The sequence below is a fragment of the Lycorma delicatula genome, chromosome 5, assembly GCF_047948215.1.
Source record: "Lycorma delicatula isolate Av1 chromosome 5, ASM4794821v1, whole genome shotgun sequence".
Classification (NCBI taxonomy): domain Eukaryota; kingdom Metazoa; phylum Arthropoda; class Insecta; order Hemiptera; family Fulgoridae; genus Lycorma; species Lycorma delicatula.
The window spans coordinates 49,411,594-49,432,728 of NC_134459.1; the positions used below are offsets into that span (position 1 = coordinate 49,411,594).

The 21,135-nt window shown below is 29.9% G+C and overlaps 1 protein-coding gene across 1 annotated transcript in view; it reads left to right on the forward strand.

Moving 5' to 3' along the window:
* Nucleotides 1-21,135, forward strand: part of LOC142324925 (lysosomal alpha-mannosidase-like) — a 72,465-nt gene that overhangs the window by 42,904 nt on the left and 8,426 nt on the right. The window contains exons 8-13 of the mRNA XM_075366070.1: nucleotides 2,526-2,751; nucleotides 5,691-5,893; nucleotides 6,954-7,177; nucleotides 7,380-7,588; nucleotides 13,043-13,256; nucleotides 20,378-20,498. Coding sequence (XP_075222185.1) covers nucleotides 2,526-2,751; nucleotides 5,691-5,893; nucleotides 6,954-7,177; nucleotides 7,380-7,588; nucleotides 13,043-13,256; nucleotides 20,378-20,498 — 1,197 coding nt within the window. The remainder of the gene's footprint in view (nucleotides 1-2,525; nucleotides 2,752-5,690; nucleotides 5,894-6,953; nucleotides 7,178-7,379; nucleotides 7,589-13,042; nucleotides 13,257-20,377; nucleotides 20,499-21,135) is intronic.

Consider the following 21,135-nt stretch of genomic DNA (forward strand, 5'->3'; position numbering starts at 1 on the left):
CTGACATTACCTTTTCTAATATACGTATGTAGTGTTTTTTTCTTAGCATGTGAAAGCTGTTTAGTTTATTTATGTTTGTTTAGATGGTACTTGGCACTAATATTATTTGTTATTGAACACTTGTAAACTAATAAGCTGATTAGTTTACAAGTGCTCAACTACTAATTTTCTTATAATAATTTTATATTTTTCAATTATATAATACTTTTACTTAGCCTCTTCTGCTTTTATTTTTTTCATATTTTATCTTGAAAATTTATAATAGTAAATTTGTGTTTTTTAAATAAAGTGAATCACATTACATAACATATGTTATATAAGTTGTATTTTATTTAATTTTTTTGCAAAGTGCAGACTGTAGATTTAGAGGCAAAAAATAATTGAAAACATTTTGTAAAATAAAATTAATTGGTTTTACAATTGCACAAGTAGATTTTATGTTTATTACTTGTTTATTGTTTTGTCTATTCATTTTTTTTTTAATTAAGATTATTTCTTTTGTTTTTAAAAATTATTACACTATGTTAATAAACAAAGAAATAATTACTAGCATAGAAAATATTATCTACTTTAAAACAATCACCGGGTGAAGGTCATAACTTGTTAGTACTCCTTCCACACTGACATTCCTGTCAATCTTTTTTAATATAAAACATTGCAATATGTATTTTTTTATTATAAAATTTGTGAGATTTTTTTGCAATACATACAAAAAGTATAATTTATTAAAAAAATTGATCACTCTTTAAATGTAATAAAATTTTATTGTTAGATTAGTATAACTTTACATTTCCTATTAAAGTGATTAAAACTATGATTGTAGTATTTTGCACTTTTAAACAAAGTATATTTCTAAATATAAACAAAAGAAAAACTAATTTTTTCTCATGTCTTTATATAAACTATTCATTCTGGCAACTACAGGTTGATGTCAAATTACAGTTATTCTTCCCCCTTTTATTATTATTGAATTAAAAATGAAATCTGTGGGACTTTTATGTGTGATAGTAATACTACTTTCTAAGTTACAAAAAAACAAATTGAAAGAAAAGTAACCCAAAAAAATTGTTTATTTTAACAGGAAAAATGTAAGCAAAATATTTAATGCAATGGAATTATAAAAATTATGTAAATCAATACACTTAGAATTTAATTACTGTATTTCCATATGTTAAAATATGCAGAAAATCTTTTCTGAAAGAACTTAAATTTGGTAAAGTAAAATATTTTCAATCTTTTATTTATTTGAACAAATATTTTTTTATAAAAGATGATATAAATTTATTTATTCATGTAGTAACAACAGGCTGGCTCTCAATAACAGTTACTGTGATAGATGTTAATGAGTTTTTATAGTGTATAAAAAAATTGCCATGCCTGACTGAGACTCAAAATTGAAAAATCTGAATGAAAAGCAGACACTGCCAGATAGCATTTATAAAAAGCGATGGATTTTATGAAAAGAATTAAAGACAGAGACATGAAGATAGACAGTAATAAGAAAAGTTTTTATTATTTATAATGTGTTTATTGTATTGCAAGCTGTTCAACTAGTGAACAATAAGCAACCTCTCCTCCAGCTCAATGAGACGAGGATGATGCATGACATGTAAATGAAGTATATGGTCTTTGTATAGACTCAGGGTACCATTCCTGAGATTTGTGGTTAATTAAATCCCAACCACAAAAGTACACTGGATTCCACTATCTAGTATTCAAATCCATTTAAAAGCAACCAACTGTTACTAGGATTTGAAAAATGAGTACCTTCAACTTAAAAAATCAGCAGTTAAACAAGTGATTTGCGATGAGTTTACCAGTGAGAAAAATGTGGTTATTTTTATTATTATGTGATATTCCATGAAATTATATTACTTTTAGTTTATTATTTTTATTTCTTTTAAAGACTAAGTACTTTTAATTTTTATTTAAATTGATTCACAATTTCAAAGTATAATTAGTACATTTGAGTTTGTAAGGGTATTGTAAAGGTAACTTTAAATATGAAAATGAAAATACATTTTTTATTAAAAAAATACTTTCATATTGACAAATGAGAAAATTTATTTATATTTTTAGTTACAGAAGTGTTCTTTACCTATTATTCTGAACAGTTTTTCGATTGACATTAATGTGTAAATGTACAATGAGAATTACCTGTTTATATTTATTCATATACTGGTATAATACAATACAATGTATGAAATCTTTCATACATCTGTCTGAATGAATGATTTCATTGAACTCGTATGTTTTGTACATAACAAAATAATAATTTTTTATCTGTCTTTACAGAGTAACAACAGGCTGATGCCCAACAATAATTACTGAGATAATGAATTTTGTTTCATTTGAAATATGACATGCCAAGACTTGAACAGAATAATGCAGTTAAAATAAAAAAAAATAAATTGAAACTTCATTGTGTATTATTTATAACTTTTTTTAATTCAGTTTTGTTCTTTGATTTCAAAATATATTTTGATTTTTTTTTCTGTAAATTTTATTATGTATTTATTTCACAGGAACATAAATGAAAAGAAAGTAAGAAATACTGATGATTTCCATATATTCTATTCTACTCCAAGCTGTTTTATTAAGTCAGTTAATAGTGACAAAAATCTGACATTGACAAATAAAAACGATGATTTTTTCCCCTATGTCATGAGTGGCTACTCATACTGGACTGGATATTACACATCACGACCAACATTAAAATATTTTTTGAGACAAGCTACCAATTTTTTACAGGTATTTGTTTTACCAAGTCAGGCATTACCAAAATCTTACTACACAAGGGAGAGTCAAATGAAAACTTTGAAGATGCACTAAAATTTCAAAAACTGTATCAACTACTTAAGTATAACTAAGCAGTTTATACCTATACCTAAACTGGCAGTAGTGATGCTCATGGTTTGAGACTGGCTGACAGGGGAATGAGAATATAACAAAATGGTACAGGAACAGTATAAAGATGGTGGTTCCATTTACAACATATACCAAAGAGGAACAACTGTAATGTTTTTTTGAGTAGTGAAGGAACATCCATTGAAAACTCATCAATGAGTTTGTATGATGATACATGCACTTAAAACACTTGTCAAGCAGAAATTGATGGGTTTGTAGAAAGAATTAACTTTGGAGGTAAAACCTGCATCTACCATCACCAAGTAGTAATCATGAAAGTTAGCAAGTAATGATACAATAGAATTTCAGAAAATATGAAAATACCCATCAGTTGAAAAAAATACACTGACTTTCTTTTGGGATTATATAGGTGTAATTTTAAACCAATATATTCTCTAGGGACAGTTATCAATGCAGTAAACGCAGATCTCAAAAATCACTTGTCAGTAATCAAGTCTAAATGATGTAAACTTCTGTATAAAACTGTTTAATGCACTATGACAGTGCTTGACTCCTCCATAATTGTCCATTTGATTGTTGCAACTACCCAAGACCACATCTGCTGTATTCAGTAGAAAATATGCATAGCATAGTATATGTATAGTGAAATATGCAGTTCTGAAACACTGGAATGGTTACACAGCAGACCATGGAGGCTATCTGATAAATCAGAGTGTGATCTATCTTTCTTATTCATAAACTATGACCAAAAAATATCTTTGATTTTCATTTGACTCTTCCTCATAGTGCAATTCAACTAAGACTTAAAATCTTCTTAAAAAAAGATATCATTAGAAAAAATGTTGCAAATTTTTTAAGCCTGTTAAAAATTATTAAATAATTTCAATATTTTGGTTTTCTTTGGCCAAACTTAGCAATATAGATTAGCAATATTAATTCTTTGAGATTATAAATAATAAGCAAATTTGTTATTCTGATTAGTATATAATAGTGTGTTATATAGATCACGACAGTTATGATTAGAAAAGCTACTCAATGAATAAAAAAAGAAGTACCCAGCTATTGCCTGAATGGGTCAACGGAAACCATAGTAAAACCTTGATTAGAGCAGCATCACAAAATACACAAATGATTATAAAATAAAAAAATCTGATGTGGACACCGCATGACTTCCTTGTACGCCTATTAAATTACATGTACACATTTAAAAAAATGAAAAGTACATAAAATTTTATTTCACTAATAACTTCTGATTTTTTTTCATATATATTTTTTATTGTTATTATCGAATAACAATTATTCAATAACAATTATTAAATTATTTATTATAATTTTTTTTATAATCAGAGATTATTAAATTATTAATAAGTCAATATATATAAATTAAAAAAAAAGGAAATGAATTCGGATTTGAACTTATGTACCTTCCCCTTGTGAGATCCAAATATTTCATTAATTAAAATTTTATTTGTCTATAACTCTGGAACCAATGAAAATAAGTACCACTTATGATATATCATTGAAAAGCTCTCAATGAGGGCTTATTACTGCAGTTAAGAAAAAGTCTAAAATCCATTTTTTTGGATTTTGGACTTTTTTGGTCAAGTTGATTGCAATCAAAAACGGAGGTGCACACCTAGATGTTACAGCAGCCCTAAATCCAAAATTTCAACATTCTACGGCTAATTGTTTTTGAGTTATGCTAGATACATACAGACATTATGTCGAAAATAGTCAGAATAGATTCAGCTGGTCAAAATGGATATTTCCATTGAAATATGAAAACCAAAATTTTTTGCGATTACAATACTTCCTTTACTTCGTACAAGGAAGTAAAAAACAGATGTGATAAAAGTTAACTATTTTAAACAAAAATGCCTGAAGACTATGAGCATAAAAAGTAATTACAAAATAATTTATTATTAATGAAAATTATTTCAGCACATATTTACATTAAGTTGTACGGAGAAGCAGAAAGTTCAGGGTTTTTTTAAATTAGTATTACAGTATTTAAAAATTTGTCAAAGAGTAATATTGTTTTTATAAAGAAATATTTTAATCTTATATCAGATAAATTGGTGAGAAGATTTTTTAAATGGTTCAGCAATTCATTAAATACAGTAACATAAGAATAATAAGTCGTTTCTCATAAGCTAAAGAATAATGTTGGGTTACCTGGAAGAGTTCTGTTGTCTGATTAAGAGGTGGATACTGTTATTTTTTTTAAGAATAAGCCCTTCATAAACTCATGGATAAGTTAAAATTTTTAATTTCTTAAATAATGATTTGCATGGAATGTACTGTACCACTAAAAAAGGATCTGTTATTCTATTTTTTTACCTTGAAAACTTTTGATTTTTGGAGAAACCTCAAGAAATTATATTATTCTTCAGACAGGAATATATCTTGGGATTATAAATATTATGCCTAATTTAATTTTTAAATATAAAATCTTAACTGCTTTGGTAACTTTGAAGATGTATTAAAACACGTTAAGGACACAGATATAAACATACAGCTTAAATTGAGGACCTCCTTCAGTTAGAAAGATAATCAACGGTTCAGTTTACACATCTGCATATTCTTCTTTCATTTGACAGTGTAATTCATTAAGTTTTAAAGGAAATAATGAATATAATTTTTGTAACATGTAAAATATTAAGTATGATTAGGATTCAAACTTGATTTTTTTTTTTGCATAAAAAGCACAGATGCTATGAATCTGTTGGTGTAATGCAGAGTAAATATTTAAAACTTAATCTACTATTTTAATGAAAGGTGAAAAGTCGTTCATAAATTACTTACTTTATTTTTTTATTTAGATATGCAAGCAGTTGACAGTTATTAGTAATACCAAAGAAAGTTTTAATAATTATGCTATGGATGAATTACGGAGTACAATAGCATTAATGCAACATCATGATGCAATTACAGGAACTTCAAAGTCACATGTAGTTGAAGATTATAAATTAAGAATGAGTAAATCTGTGTACCATAGTAGTGTTACAGTCGCACATGCTGTTGGGTAAGATTCTAAATGAATTCATTTATTTGTAAAAGTTTTTAAGTGATTGATGTGCACAAATATTTTTTGTATTTTATTATCTCTCCGATCTTTTACATTACTTTCTTCTCAATTTCTTGCCTAATTCTCACATTTATAAATTTTCAGATTTGTGCAGAGTTTACATCAACTCTATATCTGAGAGGAACAGATCTGACAAATAGGATTTTATAATTTGATATATGTAAGGCAGCACCTTGTACTTATGTAGAACAGATTTGTTAACGGAATTGCATGCTGATATAAAATTAGTAAAATGAAGTCTTACTTGAAATATTTTAGTTAAAACTTGATGTCAAATGCAAGTCTTTAAAAATTGTGCAATCTATACATTATTAAATTCAGTAATACTCCGGATCTTGGTTTAAAGCAAAAAGCAGAACGAAGTGAATGGATTATTTTACTTGAAGAAAAGATTTGTATGTAATACTGGATATGAGATAATATGAAGCTTTACGGTTGTTATGAAAGTATCAATAGCTTTGTTGTAAAAAGATAGATTTCTTTAATATTTTATTTCAGATCTAAATCTACTGGCAGTAATCCTAGGATTACTTTTTTTATTCTTAGGTTTTATACTTTAGTTTTTCAAAATAAATACATTTCATGAATGCTTTGATATCAAGGCATACATGAAAAATATTTAAAGTGGCCAAATGGCCACTTTAAACCTTCAGTTCTAATATTGTTAAAAATGCTGTCCAGTTTTTAAGAATTTCATAACTTGGTTTTATGTGCTCCTTTCGTGATTTTTTGTGTTCAAGTTAGTAGACTGCTCTGACCTAAGACTTTTCAGGTACTATAAGAAAAACAAATCTTTTTCATTCCTCTTTTGAAAGTTTACACTCATTCTGTTCTGAGAGCTCATAGATATCTGCAAGTTCATTGGGTTACAGTGAATACAAATAAAAAAAAAATCATATATAGATTTTATTAGAATAATAAATTTTAGTTTAAATTAGAATAATAAATAATTATAGTTTTCTTATGTGTTTGATTATTTTTTTTACATTGTTTATAGGACAATTTTATCTCATGAGCATAATAAAGGGTATGATGCTAACAATAGTCAGTTCAAATTCAGTCCGTACTTACGCTCAAATATGACTGAATGTGCAGTTTGTGAAAGCGGCCAGCCATTCACTGTTACACTATACAATCCACTGAGTCATCCGACGACACATTACGTCAGACTGCCAGTTATGGGTGATGGAATGGTATCATATACTGTTCTAAATCCTCAAGGTTATTATGTTCTAAATTAATTAAGATGTAATATTCATTAAATTTTCTTTTTATTATAAAAGGATGTCTTAAAATGATAAAAACGCATTGTATGTCATTAAATAACAGTAAAAATGTACATTAAAACATGTTAATATCTTTTTAACAGTCATTAAAATCTTATCTTTGTTACTGCATATGATAACTGATGCTATTTTTACAGGTGAAAAAGAGAACGCTCAATTAGTTCCAGTACCAAAATCTGTAATTAGTATGTCAGGTCGTAAAAGTAATTCTACAGTTGAAATTCTTTTTAAAGCAGAAAATATTCCACCTCTTGGCTTTAAATCTTACTATATTGCACCAAGCAATGATCTGGTATTTGGTACAAGAGAAATACCGCCAGCTGATGTGTATACTATTGGTAATGTTGTAAGTATTAATACTGAATGCTTTAAAATTATTCAGGAGAAGCATTTGTAAATTATTATTCTTTATATTCATCATCAATTTTATGATCAAGATGTCACAAATAGAAAAAATTTGTGAAAACATTAATCAGCTGTAGCTGTATTAGTGCAGTTTAATTGTTAAATGTTCTACACGATCAATTTATAATGCTAAAATGAAAAACCCTCAACAATTAACTCATAGATCCCAATCATCTATTTTTACAGACTTACAAAAAAGCACATGGACTGTCAAGATAATAAACATAAGATCATACATTGAAAAATTAAAGTGACCTATTTAAAGATTTAAAAACAACTTAATTTTTTTATTTTTTTAATAATTTTCTGAGAAGGGTGTATCAAAACTGCCTTCTAATTGGATAAAAAGGAAATAACAATTTTTTTTATACACTTAAGTTACTTATAATTGTACATTATTTCTCCTCATACTTATAATCCATGACCAGGCACTTATCATACTATGACACCAGTCTCATTGTACAACTTTGTGGTAGCTAGCCATTTTTTAAGCTACATTCATGAACTATTCATTGGTTTCAAATCTCTGGATAGATAGCCAGACTTTAATGTTAGAAAAGAGGTGACAGAAGAAGAAATCATACAGCTTGGCACTGAATTCAAGCTGTAAGGGAGGTAAACATTTTCCTGTTTAAGTAAAGCATATGTTGCACCTATGGAATGGAGCAGACAGGAATGGAGGGCAGACTGGTGTCTTCACAAAATTCATACCTGAACTTCTAATAGAAATTTTTCACAGCATTATACTAACAAAATTACTTTCATAAACATTTAGTTCAAGATTTCTTAATTGAAAAACTTAGCTATACTATCAGAGGAGTTGCTTAAAATTGGTAGTTAGTCTTATCTTTTACCAGCTGCAAACAAGCAGTTGAAATCTCATCTTCTGAAAGAGTACACATGTAAAATGTAGACTCTTACTTGAAATTATAGAATGCAGAATGCACAGGGAAGTGTCCTCAATCCTTTTCTTTTCTTATTGTTTAATAATGAACTACCTCAAAATCTTGAACCATTCAACCCTCTTCAAATATAACTCAACACATTAATATACGAGTATGAAGATGATCATTATGAGACGAGTATGGAAATTCTACTTGTGAATTGAATCCCTATTAATGAAATGGTAGTACTTTTCTGTTACCATAGAGAAAAATTTCTGGGCGTTTTATTAAATGACAAATTCTCTTGGGGATGATCAAACTGATTTAATTTGTAACAAAATCTAACCATACTGCTTTCTTTTAAAGCAATTTAATAAAATGCTAAGCTTATCATTCTTAATCATTTATTATGCCCATAATACATGTATTCCTGTCTGCAGTAACATATTATTCTTGGAGCTCCCTCAAAAGCAGAACAAGTGCCCCTTAAATATGAGTCATGTGGAATAATATTAAAAAGATTTTAAATATCCTTGTATTTATATGTATGAATGTGCAAGTTTTGCTAAAAAGAATAGTCACTCTTAAAAAGATATTACAATATCCACCTCTATCAAGCCAGGCAACAGAATTTTTTTCATGTAATCCAGCACAATAGTTTGGCTTTTCAGAAGGGCCTTATTATGCTTCCGTTAGCATTTTTAGTATAATATCAAACCTTTTAACAATCTTTTCACTATCTGTTTAAAATACAATTAAACAATTTTCTTTTAACGAAACAATATTACTCTGTGGATGAATTTTTAAATGTCAATTAAAAAAAACCACTGAATTTTCTGCATCTCATTCAACATATACAGAAGTATGTTCTCGAATAATTTTCTTTAACAAGTTATGAATTGTGAATTATTTTTTAGATTTAGTATCTTCCAAGTATATACCTTAACATTATTTCATGTTTTTTTTTTTTTTTTGTCTTCAGTCATTTGACTGGTTTTGCAGCTCTCCAAGATTCCCTATCTAGTGCTAGTCGTTTCATTTCAGTATACCTCCTACATCCTACATCCCTAACAATTTGTTTTACATATTCCAAACGTGGCCTGCCTACACAATTTTTTCCTTCTACCTGTCCTTCCAATATTAAAGCGACTATTCCAGGATGCCTTAGTATGTGGTCTATAAGTCTGTTTCTTCTTTTAACTATATTTTTCCAAATGCTTCTTTCTTCATCTATTTGCCGCAATACCTCTTCATTTGTCACTTTATCCACCCATCTGATTTTTAACATTCTCCTATAGCACCACATTTCAAAAGCTTCTAATCTTTTCTTCTCAGATACTCCGATTGTCCAAGTTTCACTTCCATATAAAGCGACACTCCAAACATACACTTTCAAAAATCTTTTCCTGACATTTAAATTAATTTTTGATGTTAACAAATTATATTTCTTACTGAAGGCTTGTTTAGCTTGTGCTATTCGGCATTTTATATCGCTACTGCTTCGTCCATCTTTACTAATTCTACTTCCCAAATAACAAAATTCTTCTACCTCCATAATCTTTTCTCCTCCTATTTTCACATTCAGTGGTCCATCCTTGTCGGACTCCCTTTCTTATGTTCTTCAATTGTTATTGTTGCTGTTTGGTTCCTGTACATGTTAGCAATTGTTCTTCTATCTCTGTATTTGAACCCTAATTTTTTTTAAATGCTGAACATTTTATTCCAGTCTACGTTATCAAATGCCTTTTCTAGGTCTATAAACGCCAAGTATGTTGGTTTGTTTTTCTTTAATCTTTCTTCTACTATTAATCTGAAGCCTAAAATTGCTTCCCTTGTCCCTATACTTTTCCTGAAAACAAATTGGTCTTCTCCTAACACTTCTTCCACTCTCTTCTCAATTCTTCTGTATAGAATTCTAGTTAAGATTTTTGATGCATGACAAGTTAAACTAACTGTTCTGTATTCTTCACATTTATGCTTTCTTTGGTATCATGACTATAACACTTTTTTTGAAGTCTGACGGAACTTCCCCTTTTTCATAAATATTACAAAGCAGCTTGTATAATCTATCAATCGCTTCCTCACCTGCACTGCACAGTAATTCTACAGGTATTCCGTCTATTCCAGGAGCCTTTCTGCCATTTAAATCTTTTAATGCTCTCTTAAATTCAGATCTCAGTATTGATTCTCCCATTTCATCCTACTCAACTTCCTCTTCTTCCTCTATAACACCATTTTCTAATTCATTTCCTCTGTATAACTCTTCAATATATTCCACCCATCTATCGACTTTACCTTTCGTATTATATATCGGTGTACCATCTTTGTTTAACACATTATTAGATTTTAATTTATGTACCCCAAAATTTTCCTTAACTTTCCTGTATGCTCCGTCTATTTTACCAATGTTCATTTCTCTTTCCACTTCTGAACACTTTTCTTTAATCCACTCTCCTTTCGCTAGTTTGCACTTCCTGTTTATAGCATTTCTTAATTGTCTGTAGTTCCTTTTACTTTCTTCATCACTAGCATTCTTATATTTTCTAAGTTCATCCTTCAGCTGCAATATATGATCTGAAACTCAAGGTGTTCTACCAGTTCTCTTTGTTCCACCTAAGTCCACTTCTGCTGATTTAATAATTTCCTTTTTAACATTCTCCCATTCTTCTTCTACATTTTCTACCTTATCTTTTTTACTCAGACCTCTTGCGATGTCCTCCTCAAAAATCTTCTTTACCTCCTCTTCCTCAAGCTTCTCTAAATTCCACCGATTCATCTGACACCTTTTCTTCAGGTTTTTAAATCCCAATTTACATTTCATTATCACCAAATTATGGTCGCTATCAATGTCAGCTCCAGGGTAAGTTTTGCAGTCAACGAGTTGATTCCTAAATCTTTGCTTAACCATGATATAATCTATCTGATACCTTGCAGTATCGCCTGGCTTTTTCCAAGTGTATATTCTTCTATTATGATTTTTAAATTGGGTGTTGGCAATTACTAAATTATACTTTGTGCAAAACTCTATAAGTCTGTCCCCTCTTTCATTCCTTTTGCCCAGCCCGTATTCACCTACTATATTTCCTTCCTTGCTCTTTCCAATGCTTGCATTCCAATCTCCAACTATTATTAAATTTTCATCTCCTTTTACGTGTTTAATTGTTTCATCAATTTCTTCGTATACACACTCTACCTCATCATCATCATGGGCGCTTGTAGGCATATAGACGTTAACAATCGTTGTCGGTTTAGGTTTTAATTTTATCCTTATTACAATGATTCTATTGTTATGCGTTTTGAATTATTCTACTCTCTTCCCTATCTTCTTGTTCATTATGAAACCTACTCCTGCCTGCCCATTATCTGAAGCTGAGTTTATTATTCTAAAATCACCTGACCAAAAGTCGCCTTCCTCTTCCCACCGAACCTCACTAATTCCTACTACATCCACATTTATCCTATCCATTTCTCTTTTTAAATTTTCCAGCCTACCAACCTTTTTTAAACTTCTAACATTCCACGCTCCGACTCGTAGAATGTTATTTTTTAATTTTCTGGTGACCCCCTTCTTAGTAGTCCCTACCCGGAGATTCGAACAGGGGACTAGTTTACCTCCAGAATATTTGACCAAGAAAGGCGCCTCCATCATTGCTATATGAAAATGCAGAGAGCCACATTTTCTTGGAAAAAGAGCAGCTGTAGTTTTCCATTGCTTTCAGCTGCGCAGTACTCAGAGGACTGAGTGATGTTGATATGGCCGTTTAAGTCGCCCTGACCCACACCCCTAACAACTATTGAAAGAGCCGCTGCCCTCTTACAGGAGTTATTCCTTAGTCTGGCTCTCAACAGATACCTCTCCGATATGGTTGCACCTTCGGTCCAGCTACTCTGTATCACTGAGTACTCAAGCCCCCTCACCAACGGCAAGGTCTCATATTTCATGTATTTATTGTAATTTTTAATAATTAGTATGTACTTAAATCATATCTGTTTTGTTTTATAATTAATCTTGTGATGTTGGTCTGATTAAGGTCACATCACAGTTTCTTCTGCGCCATCCTGGCAAATGCTAAGACAGTTCCTTATCTACCCATTCTTGATAAAATTGTTAGAATGTATTATTATATACTGATTTGAATAAAAGATTTATTTGTGTAAGAAAATGTAGGTGAGATGAAAGAAATCATGATTTACATTTTAAATAAATAAAACAAGTATTGTTGACTAAATTTTTGTAAATGCTTTCTTTAACATAAAAAAAATTGAAATACACTAAATCAAGTTAATTGTAACGTGAAGGGAACTAAAGAGTATTAATTTAGATGAAATATGATAACCACACTCTTGACAAGTAAAGGTTCCAAAAAAATGAAATATAGTGCCACTAATCATATATATTCATTTGTCATAAATCATAAATATTCATTTGTATGATGTATCTATTGCAGTTGAAGCAGTTTTTAAGTTACTTTAGAATAACATTTTTTAAGAATAATTTATTTCTGCTTTAGAATAGGACAGCTGTGATATTGGATGGTGGTAATGGACACATTAAAAGCTGCATCATAAAAGGGAAAATGTATTCATTACATCAGTCTTATCTTTATTACATAAGTAAAGATCTCCCAGAAAGGGATAAACCTTCTGGAGTTTATATATTTAATCCTAAAGAAAATGAGCCAGTGCCAGTTTCAACATCAAATCCAGAATTTAAAGTGTATTATGGTATTTAAATTTAATTTATAGAATAATTAAATCTTAATCCTTATTATAATATATATGTATCTATACTCTTATGAGACATCAAATTTGGTATAATGTCAAGAACTACTCAATTGACAGGAAAACTCAAATGGTTTTTCAAAGCTTGTTCCTTCTCCACGTGTCAAGGGCTGTATAGTAGTTACATAATCCATTATATTTCCCTCAATTTTTCCCTTTTGATAGCCATCCATGATACTATGATACTAATATCAAGTTAATTCGAAAATAGTTTTATCACACTTTAGCCAAACTTTATGATCTGATTCTACTGGAACAATACCATACTATCACTAGGGCTGAAAAGTGTTAAACGTCTCTAACATCCTCAGACCGAATTACTTTTGTAAAAAAACAAAATTCTATAATAAGTCAAATTTTTATTTTTTTGAAGGCATTCTCCGTCAGAAAAAAAGTGTAGAAGGAGGGATACCTTCTATCCTCTAAATCATTGATTCCCAAAGTGGTCCAGGTGGACCCCCAGGGGTCCACGGGAGACTCGACGGGGGCCTACGTTGGCGTGACAAAAAAATGGGGTTCACAATTCGTAAGCGGGGGTCCACGAAAATTCATCTGGTTTCGATAGTGAAGAACTAAAATGTTGGCTTGACTTTGTGTATCAATCTAGACAGATAATGTTTTGAGAAGCTCAGCGACTGTTACTTGTAAAAATTTGCATATTCCATATTCAGTACAACGAACGTGTCGAGACTTGCAAAGCGCCACCGCTGCCGCCGCCGCCGTCCGCAACGCTTGTTCAGACGTGCAAAGGGACGAAATACGACTTGTGGTGTGTGTGCTAGCAATCTTGCATGAACTTGTTTGATTCTTCACTAATATAAATACGATTGCCAAGGATAAACGTTACTCATTTGTTTCCGGAATTTAGAAAAGAAAAGTAAAGTGAATAGATGTTACCGTTTGCCAGTGTCGTTAAAACTAGTAAGTACTTACCTGCTTTTTTGTTATACTTACTTTTATTTTATTTATTGTTTATTTATTTATTTGACAATTTATTGTACACGTCAGTAAACAAAAAATGCACAAATTACAAAAAAATACGTAGAAACAAAAGGCGAGGCTTATTCCTAAAAGAAATCTCTTCCAACCCACCTGCGATAAAGATATATTTATGTTGTAATAAGTATATTAGTAATGTTTGCGTGTAGTAGGTACGTATTAAAAATTAAATACTGAACAGAGACATTATTAGAGACTTCCCTAAAAGAACAGAAAGCCGAGAAAGGTTGAACTTTTTGTCCCTACTTTATTAGTAATATTTTTTTTACCCGACTGTGTGGTGGTAATTATATACACTTATACAACGTGTTACAGAATAAGGGTTACAACCGGGAAATGTTATGTTCAGGATCAGTTTTTAAGTCGATTCTAATAGTTTGTTTTTATATATCTGAAAAAAAATTTAGACCAAAAATTAATTAAAAAATCAGTAAAAAGTGGTCAAATCACAATATTGAAACGTCGCTCGCGGCGCGGTGAAAGCCGCGGGGGCTACGCTACCTACGCGACATCACAATATTATAATGTGACCACTTTGTATTGTCTCCGTTTAAGGATTTATTAATTTTTGGTCTAAATTTTTTTTCTGGTATATATAAAAAAAACTATTGGAATCGACTTAAAAACTGATCCTGAACATACCATTTCCCGGTTGTAATCCTTATTCTGTAACACGTTGTATATTTTCATAAATTGTACCTGTCTTTACGTACTCGTAACGTGCATCAAAGTAATAAATAAATGATTAAAATCGCAGAGTTGTGATATCAAAATATTGGTTATTTAAAAGTATTTTCTATAATATTTACAGAAATATATCAAAATATAATTAATGAAAAAATGTTTTACATCACATTAAAATCGGTTCAACCATTTTCATAAAACTTTATTATGGATCTTACCGATTTATTGCTTTTAATAATTAGAATCAGTTTGCCGCTGGTACTTTATTTCATTGCAATAATTAATTAATCCTATTCTGTTAAAATAGTCATATCCTGTTAAGTAAGACCGCCTTGAGATTACTAAAACAAAGTTTTTTTTTTATTTACCGGTAGGTAACCGATACGAAACATGGCTGAATCTAAGAAGAAATGTCGACTGTACAGTGTTGATTATTTAAAATTTGGATTTCTTCCATCAAAGGCAGACAAGCGATTGCCTATATGCCTTTTGTGCAGCAAAATTTTGAGCAATGACTCTATGAAACCATCGAAGCTCGAAGATCATCTAAGAAGGTGTCATCCTGATAAAATAGGTAAAGATTTGAAATATTTTCAAACATTGAAGGAAAAATATGAAAAGAGACCTACCGTGCACAGTATATTCGCTTCAACGTCTGAAAGTAACGATGATGGCTTGCGGGCATCGTACAATATTTCATTACTTATTGCAAAATCTGGAAAACCGCACACCATTGGAGAACAGTTAATTTTACCCGCTGTTGAAGAGGTTTTAAAAACTGTTCTGCACAAATCTCCATTTGACATACTCAAAAGAATTCCTTTGAGTAACAACACTGTACAAAGACGTATTGATGAAATGAGCTCTGATATTGAAAGTTTCTTGTGTAATTATCTGCAAACAACTCATTTTTCTATTCAACTGGACGAGTCAACTTTACCTGGTAATGAAGCATTATTATTGGCATATGTTCGATTTGTTATGGACGAAGAAATTCACGAAGAGCTACTATTCGCGAAAACTCTGGAGACGGACACTAAAGGTGAATCAATATTTAATGTCCTGAGTGATTTTTTTAACGAAAAAACAATTCCATTCACAAACGTCATTTCGGTGGGAACAGATGGAGCTCCTGCCATGGTCGGGCGATATCGTGGGTTTATAAGCCATCTTAAAAGAATTATACCAGAGGTAACTGCAATTCACTGTGTCATCCATCGACAACACCTAGTAGCGAAAAATCTGAGTGATAGATTGCACCAATCGCTTCAACTTGTAATTAATGCTGTTAACAAGATAAGAAGCAATGCATTGAATACGCGTTTATTTGCCCAATTGTACGATGAAAATGATGAAGACTTCCAACGATTGCTCTTACATACTGAAGTACGCTGGTTGTCGAAAGATGCATGCTTAACAAGATTTTACTCACTTTTTCAGATTTAAAGATTCAGATTTAAAAGAAAACCTGATCACTTTGAAAGCTGACATCGCGTATTTGACAGATTTGTTCAAAAAATCTAATGACATTAACTTACAATTACAAGGGGACAGTCTCAATTTAATAAAAACAAAGGAAGTAATTTCAGCTTTTCTTGGAAAGCTGAATTACTTAATAAATTGAAATTTATGAAGCAAAATATTAGTCAGCGCGTATTTTCCCAGTTTTCAAACTTGTCACAGGTAGAATTCCTTGATGAGGATATTCAGACATACGTTCAACATTTAATTGCCCTGCATGATGACTTCAAAATCAGAATTGAAGATATCCTGACGATGGAAATACCACCATGGATCATAAATCCATTTGATGAAACGGAAGTGGAGAATATGATATTACACGAGGAGCTACTCGAGCTTAGCACTAATGAGGAGCTGAAGGTGAAATTTAAAAGAGGGTATCAAACATTTTGGCTGCAGGCAGAAATACCAGAAAAATATCCTGGACTGTGGGGAATTGCGAAAAAAGCTTTTGATAGCGTTTCCCTCGTCATATCTTGTAAAAAAAAGTTTTAGTGTCGTTACAAACCTTTTATCAAAAAAAAAGGAGCAGATTCAATATCACAGAACGGGGAGATTTGCGCTTATTCCTAACAAAACTGAAGCCAAATATTGATAATTTGCTGTCAATCCATTAAGTACATTCCTCCCATTAAAATTGTAACTATTTTGTGATTGTCATTGTAGAAGTTACATTACGTTATTAATGTTTAATTTTAATTATATTACGACAATTTTATTATATTACATTGCAATATGATAACAATAATAATTAATAGTGTAATGATTACAAATTTGAATAAATGCAACACAAAAAAATATACTATTTTTCATTAGTTTTTTACCACTCTGAATGGGAAGTTTTCTAAATAAAATAAGTTAGAATTGATTGCTTTCTTGTGCTATGAGTAGATATCAAAAATGTAAAGTTGGATGGAAGCATTTTTTTTTGATTGGCCAACTTTACTTTTTTGACATCCACTCACAGCACAGTCAATCAAAAATTAACCAATCAATTCTCACTTTTTTTTCGGAAGCTGTTAGTTCGTGGAACTCAGCCGTAACGCAAATTTTCATAGTTAGATATAATTTTCACATTTTCCATCGACTGGAAATATGGTAGAAATGTAGGTGCAGGGGGTCCACCGGAACCAGCAAAATTTTGAAAGTGGTCTATGAGAAAAATAAATTTGGGAACCTCTGCTCTAAATTAAAAAAAAAAAAAATCATTCATGAGAAGAGGCTCATGTCTCTTCATTCCTCTCAAAAAACTTGAAATATAATAATATTAAACTGCCTTTTTTTCAAAATGTAATCTACCATAAAAAAATGTTAAAATACATAGTGGTGCCCAAGAGTTTAAGGCTCTCTTCCCTTCTTGGGCCTGTATCCCTGTAGCTCAACTATAATTAATATACGTGTGTATTAATGTATTCACACTTTTTTTTTATTTCATCTACCTTAAAAAGAAAATTCATATAGAAGAGGTTCTCTCTCAGTTTCTTACCCTTCTGTCAAAACAAAAAACATAATGTTTTTCAAGATATTCAGTCCTACTTGCATTTCAATGGCATGCAGCAGCTGTCTTATATTCAAATTAAAAGCTTAACATACTTTTTTCTTTTTTTTCAAAGTGCTATGTTTTTGGGGGGGCCAGTAAAAGATTATGATATTGAACATTTGAGCTACATTATCCATCCAGAAGTAATTAGTTCCTTAAGTCTTTTCATTAACAAAGAAATAAAAGAAATTTTGTGATATATATATTTTCAACATATATTATTTTTCAAGGACACATAAAAACTCTAATAATGTCAAATAGGTCAGGGATCCCTTGCCAGCTCATGCCTTCATTTAATTAAAATTGAAATGAATTATCTATACTCTTTAAATTACAAAAATTAAAATAAATGATTTTTAATGTTTAACAATTATTATTCAAAAATTCTTATTTTGTAGCAAATAAAAAACTCAGTTGTCCAATCATCTCTTCTTACTCCTGGGACCCTTAAATTATAAAAATCTGGCAGCGTTACAATCAGCATAAAATTATTTTAGAAAATGAATAATTGTTAAAATCGACATTATTTATTACACTTACAAGTAGATTGTCTTTTCATTAAAAATAACTTGTTGCAAATAAGGCCATTAATAACTATCTATTTTTTTCAATTCTTAGTTAACTTTTTTTTATCACATAACAGCAGTTCCAGTTTTAATAAACTTTTCATGGGAAGTTAATCTTAAACCATGGCTGAAATATATTCTTTTAATTTGAAACAATTGTAAATGGGAGGGTCCCATACCTACAATTTTCAAATGATCCCTCTTTCACATAATAAAAGTTATAAAATTGTATTTTGTTATCTTTTTATTAATCTTATAATTTTTCTGATAACAGTATTTTATAGCTTCTTTAAATGATGTTAGTACATGACATCATCTGGATAACCAGTTACTCCTACAATTTTTTTTTTAAGTTTATGGTCTTATAAAAAAAAAAAAAAATCACAAATATTACATTATGTAAGTATAGTTATAAATGATATCTAGCTTTTATTATAAAAATGGTCTTTATCCAGTAATAACTATCAATACAATACAGTGAAACTTCACCCAACATCATTTAATTTTGGTAATATATGTGAATTAGTTTATAAAATGTGACTTGGTGTGTTAGCATTTTATTCTTATTTCATATTCATCAGTTTCTCCAAGATGCTACTCACTAAAACATTTCGGTAACTGTGAACTAGCACCTGGGATGTGTTTAGGTAGATCACTCTACATATTTACTGGATTGGATTTCCTTTTAGTAATAAGTATCAAATGTAATTTTAATTTATGTTATGATTTAAATAAAGTTTTCATGTATACTTTCATTAATGAGATATATTTTTTGTGTGAACGGATTTTTTATTTAATTTCTGTTTCATCATAAATACATTTTTTAAATTATGTTATAATAATAATTATTGAATGAATACAAAACACATCTTTTTAATAGTAAAGTGTATTTTGAAAACAATTTTCTTGCTATATGACAAGGCAGCAAAATTGGTACATAAAGCTAAGATGAATTTCTACTACTTCATTACATTTATGCATTAAAATATGAAGTGTATAACACATGCTATCCTGTCTATAGCCACCAGTCCATAATCCACATCAAGCAGTAACGTTTTTGGATGTCATGATCGCTGTTGAATCATTTGTGGATTGGAATCATCCCAAATATGGCAATTTTTCTTGTTTACAACGTCATCAAGTCAAAAATGAGCCTCATCTGAAAATATGATTTTATTTTTTTTAAGAATATTTGAATTCTCTTTGAGCTGCTCTTAGAGTCCAATCAGCAAACCGTCTACACAAAGAATGGTCCCGTGGCTTTAATTCTTGGGTTAGTAGAATTTTATATGGTGTAGATCAAGATCTTGACATAAAATCTGCCATATTGTTGTTCAAGAAAGGCGCAATTGTTGTGAATCATCTGAAACCAATAAACTTTGATTTTCACTAACAGCAGTGATATTCTCTTGACTGCTTGTATTTCTTTTCTGAATTGGTTTCAATATTAAGTAAATAAAATTCTCTTTGAATTTTTACCAAACAATGAATTGTGCTTTTGTTTGGCTGATTATGTACACCATAAATATCGTGAAGTGTATGGTACACATAGATGTAACTGATTTCGTATTTTGATAATAAATTTCTATTCTTTGGAAATTTTGTTGAGGCATATAGCATTCCATGATGATTTGTCATAAACTACTGAAAACAAATATACTAGAGAAATTTTTAAAAATCACCACCACAATCTGTCAATTTTTTGTGCTCAGTTTGAAAGACCCCTTAATTAAATATTATGTGTCTGATTGCAGGTGTTCATGTTGATGAGATCCATCAAAAATTCAATGACTGGGCCAGCCAAGTGGTAAGGGTATATAAAGATGAAGATCACATTGAATTTGACTGGTTGATTGGTCCACTGGGTGTATCACAGTAAGTTTAAGTAGAATATTTATTGGAAATTAATGTAAATGATGCAGATTTTTTAAACTTTGTCATAAAAATATTTATTTTATTAAACTTACACTTAAGAAACAGTAATTCAGTGTCTGTTAACAGAATTTTCTATTTTAAGCTTTTCTAATATATTTTTTGTTAGACAATGTCATTAAATATTTGAAAATATTATTAGAGTTTAGTTTTATATGCAGTATTTTTTTTTTCATTTACTGATGGTGCTATTTATGATATTTTTTCATAAATTTATAATTTATGAAATATAAATTTTTAATAAAATAATTGCACTTGTCCTGCCATACTATATAATCCATGGACTTAATTTAAACAGAATTTTTGTAAAATTGTATCTAAAGTAATTTTAGATGAATTCTGTTTGAATTTCAGTCTATCAAACTGCCATTTTTACTTTTCTGTAGCAGTTGTGCCATGTATATGAAAACAATAAAAGATGTCTGTCACTGATATTGGCAATTTCATTTGGGTTATTGTCATCAGGCCTATCTTATCTTACAAATTCTGACTCCAGTTGATCACTATCGATAGTATTTTTTGTAATGATATTATTCCCCTAACAATATAGTAACAACATAAAATTTATTAGCACAGTAAA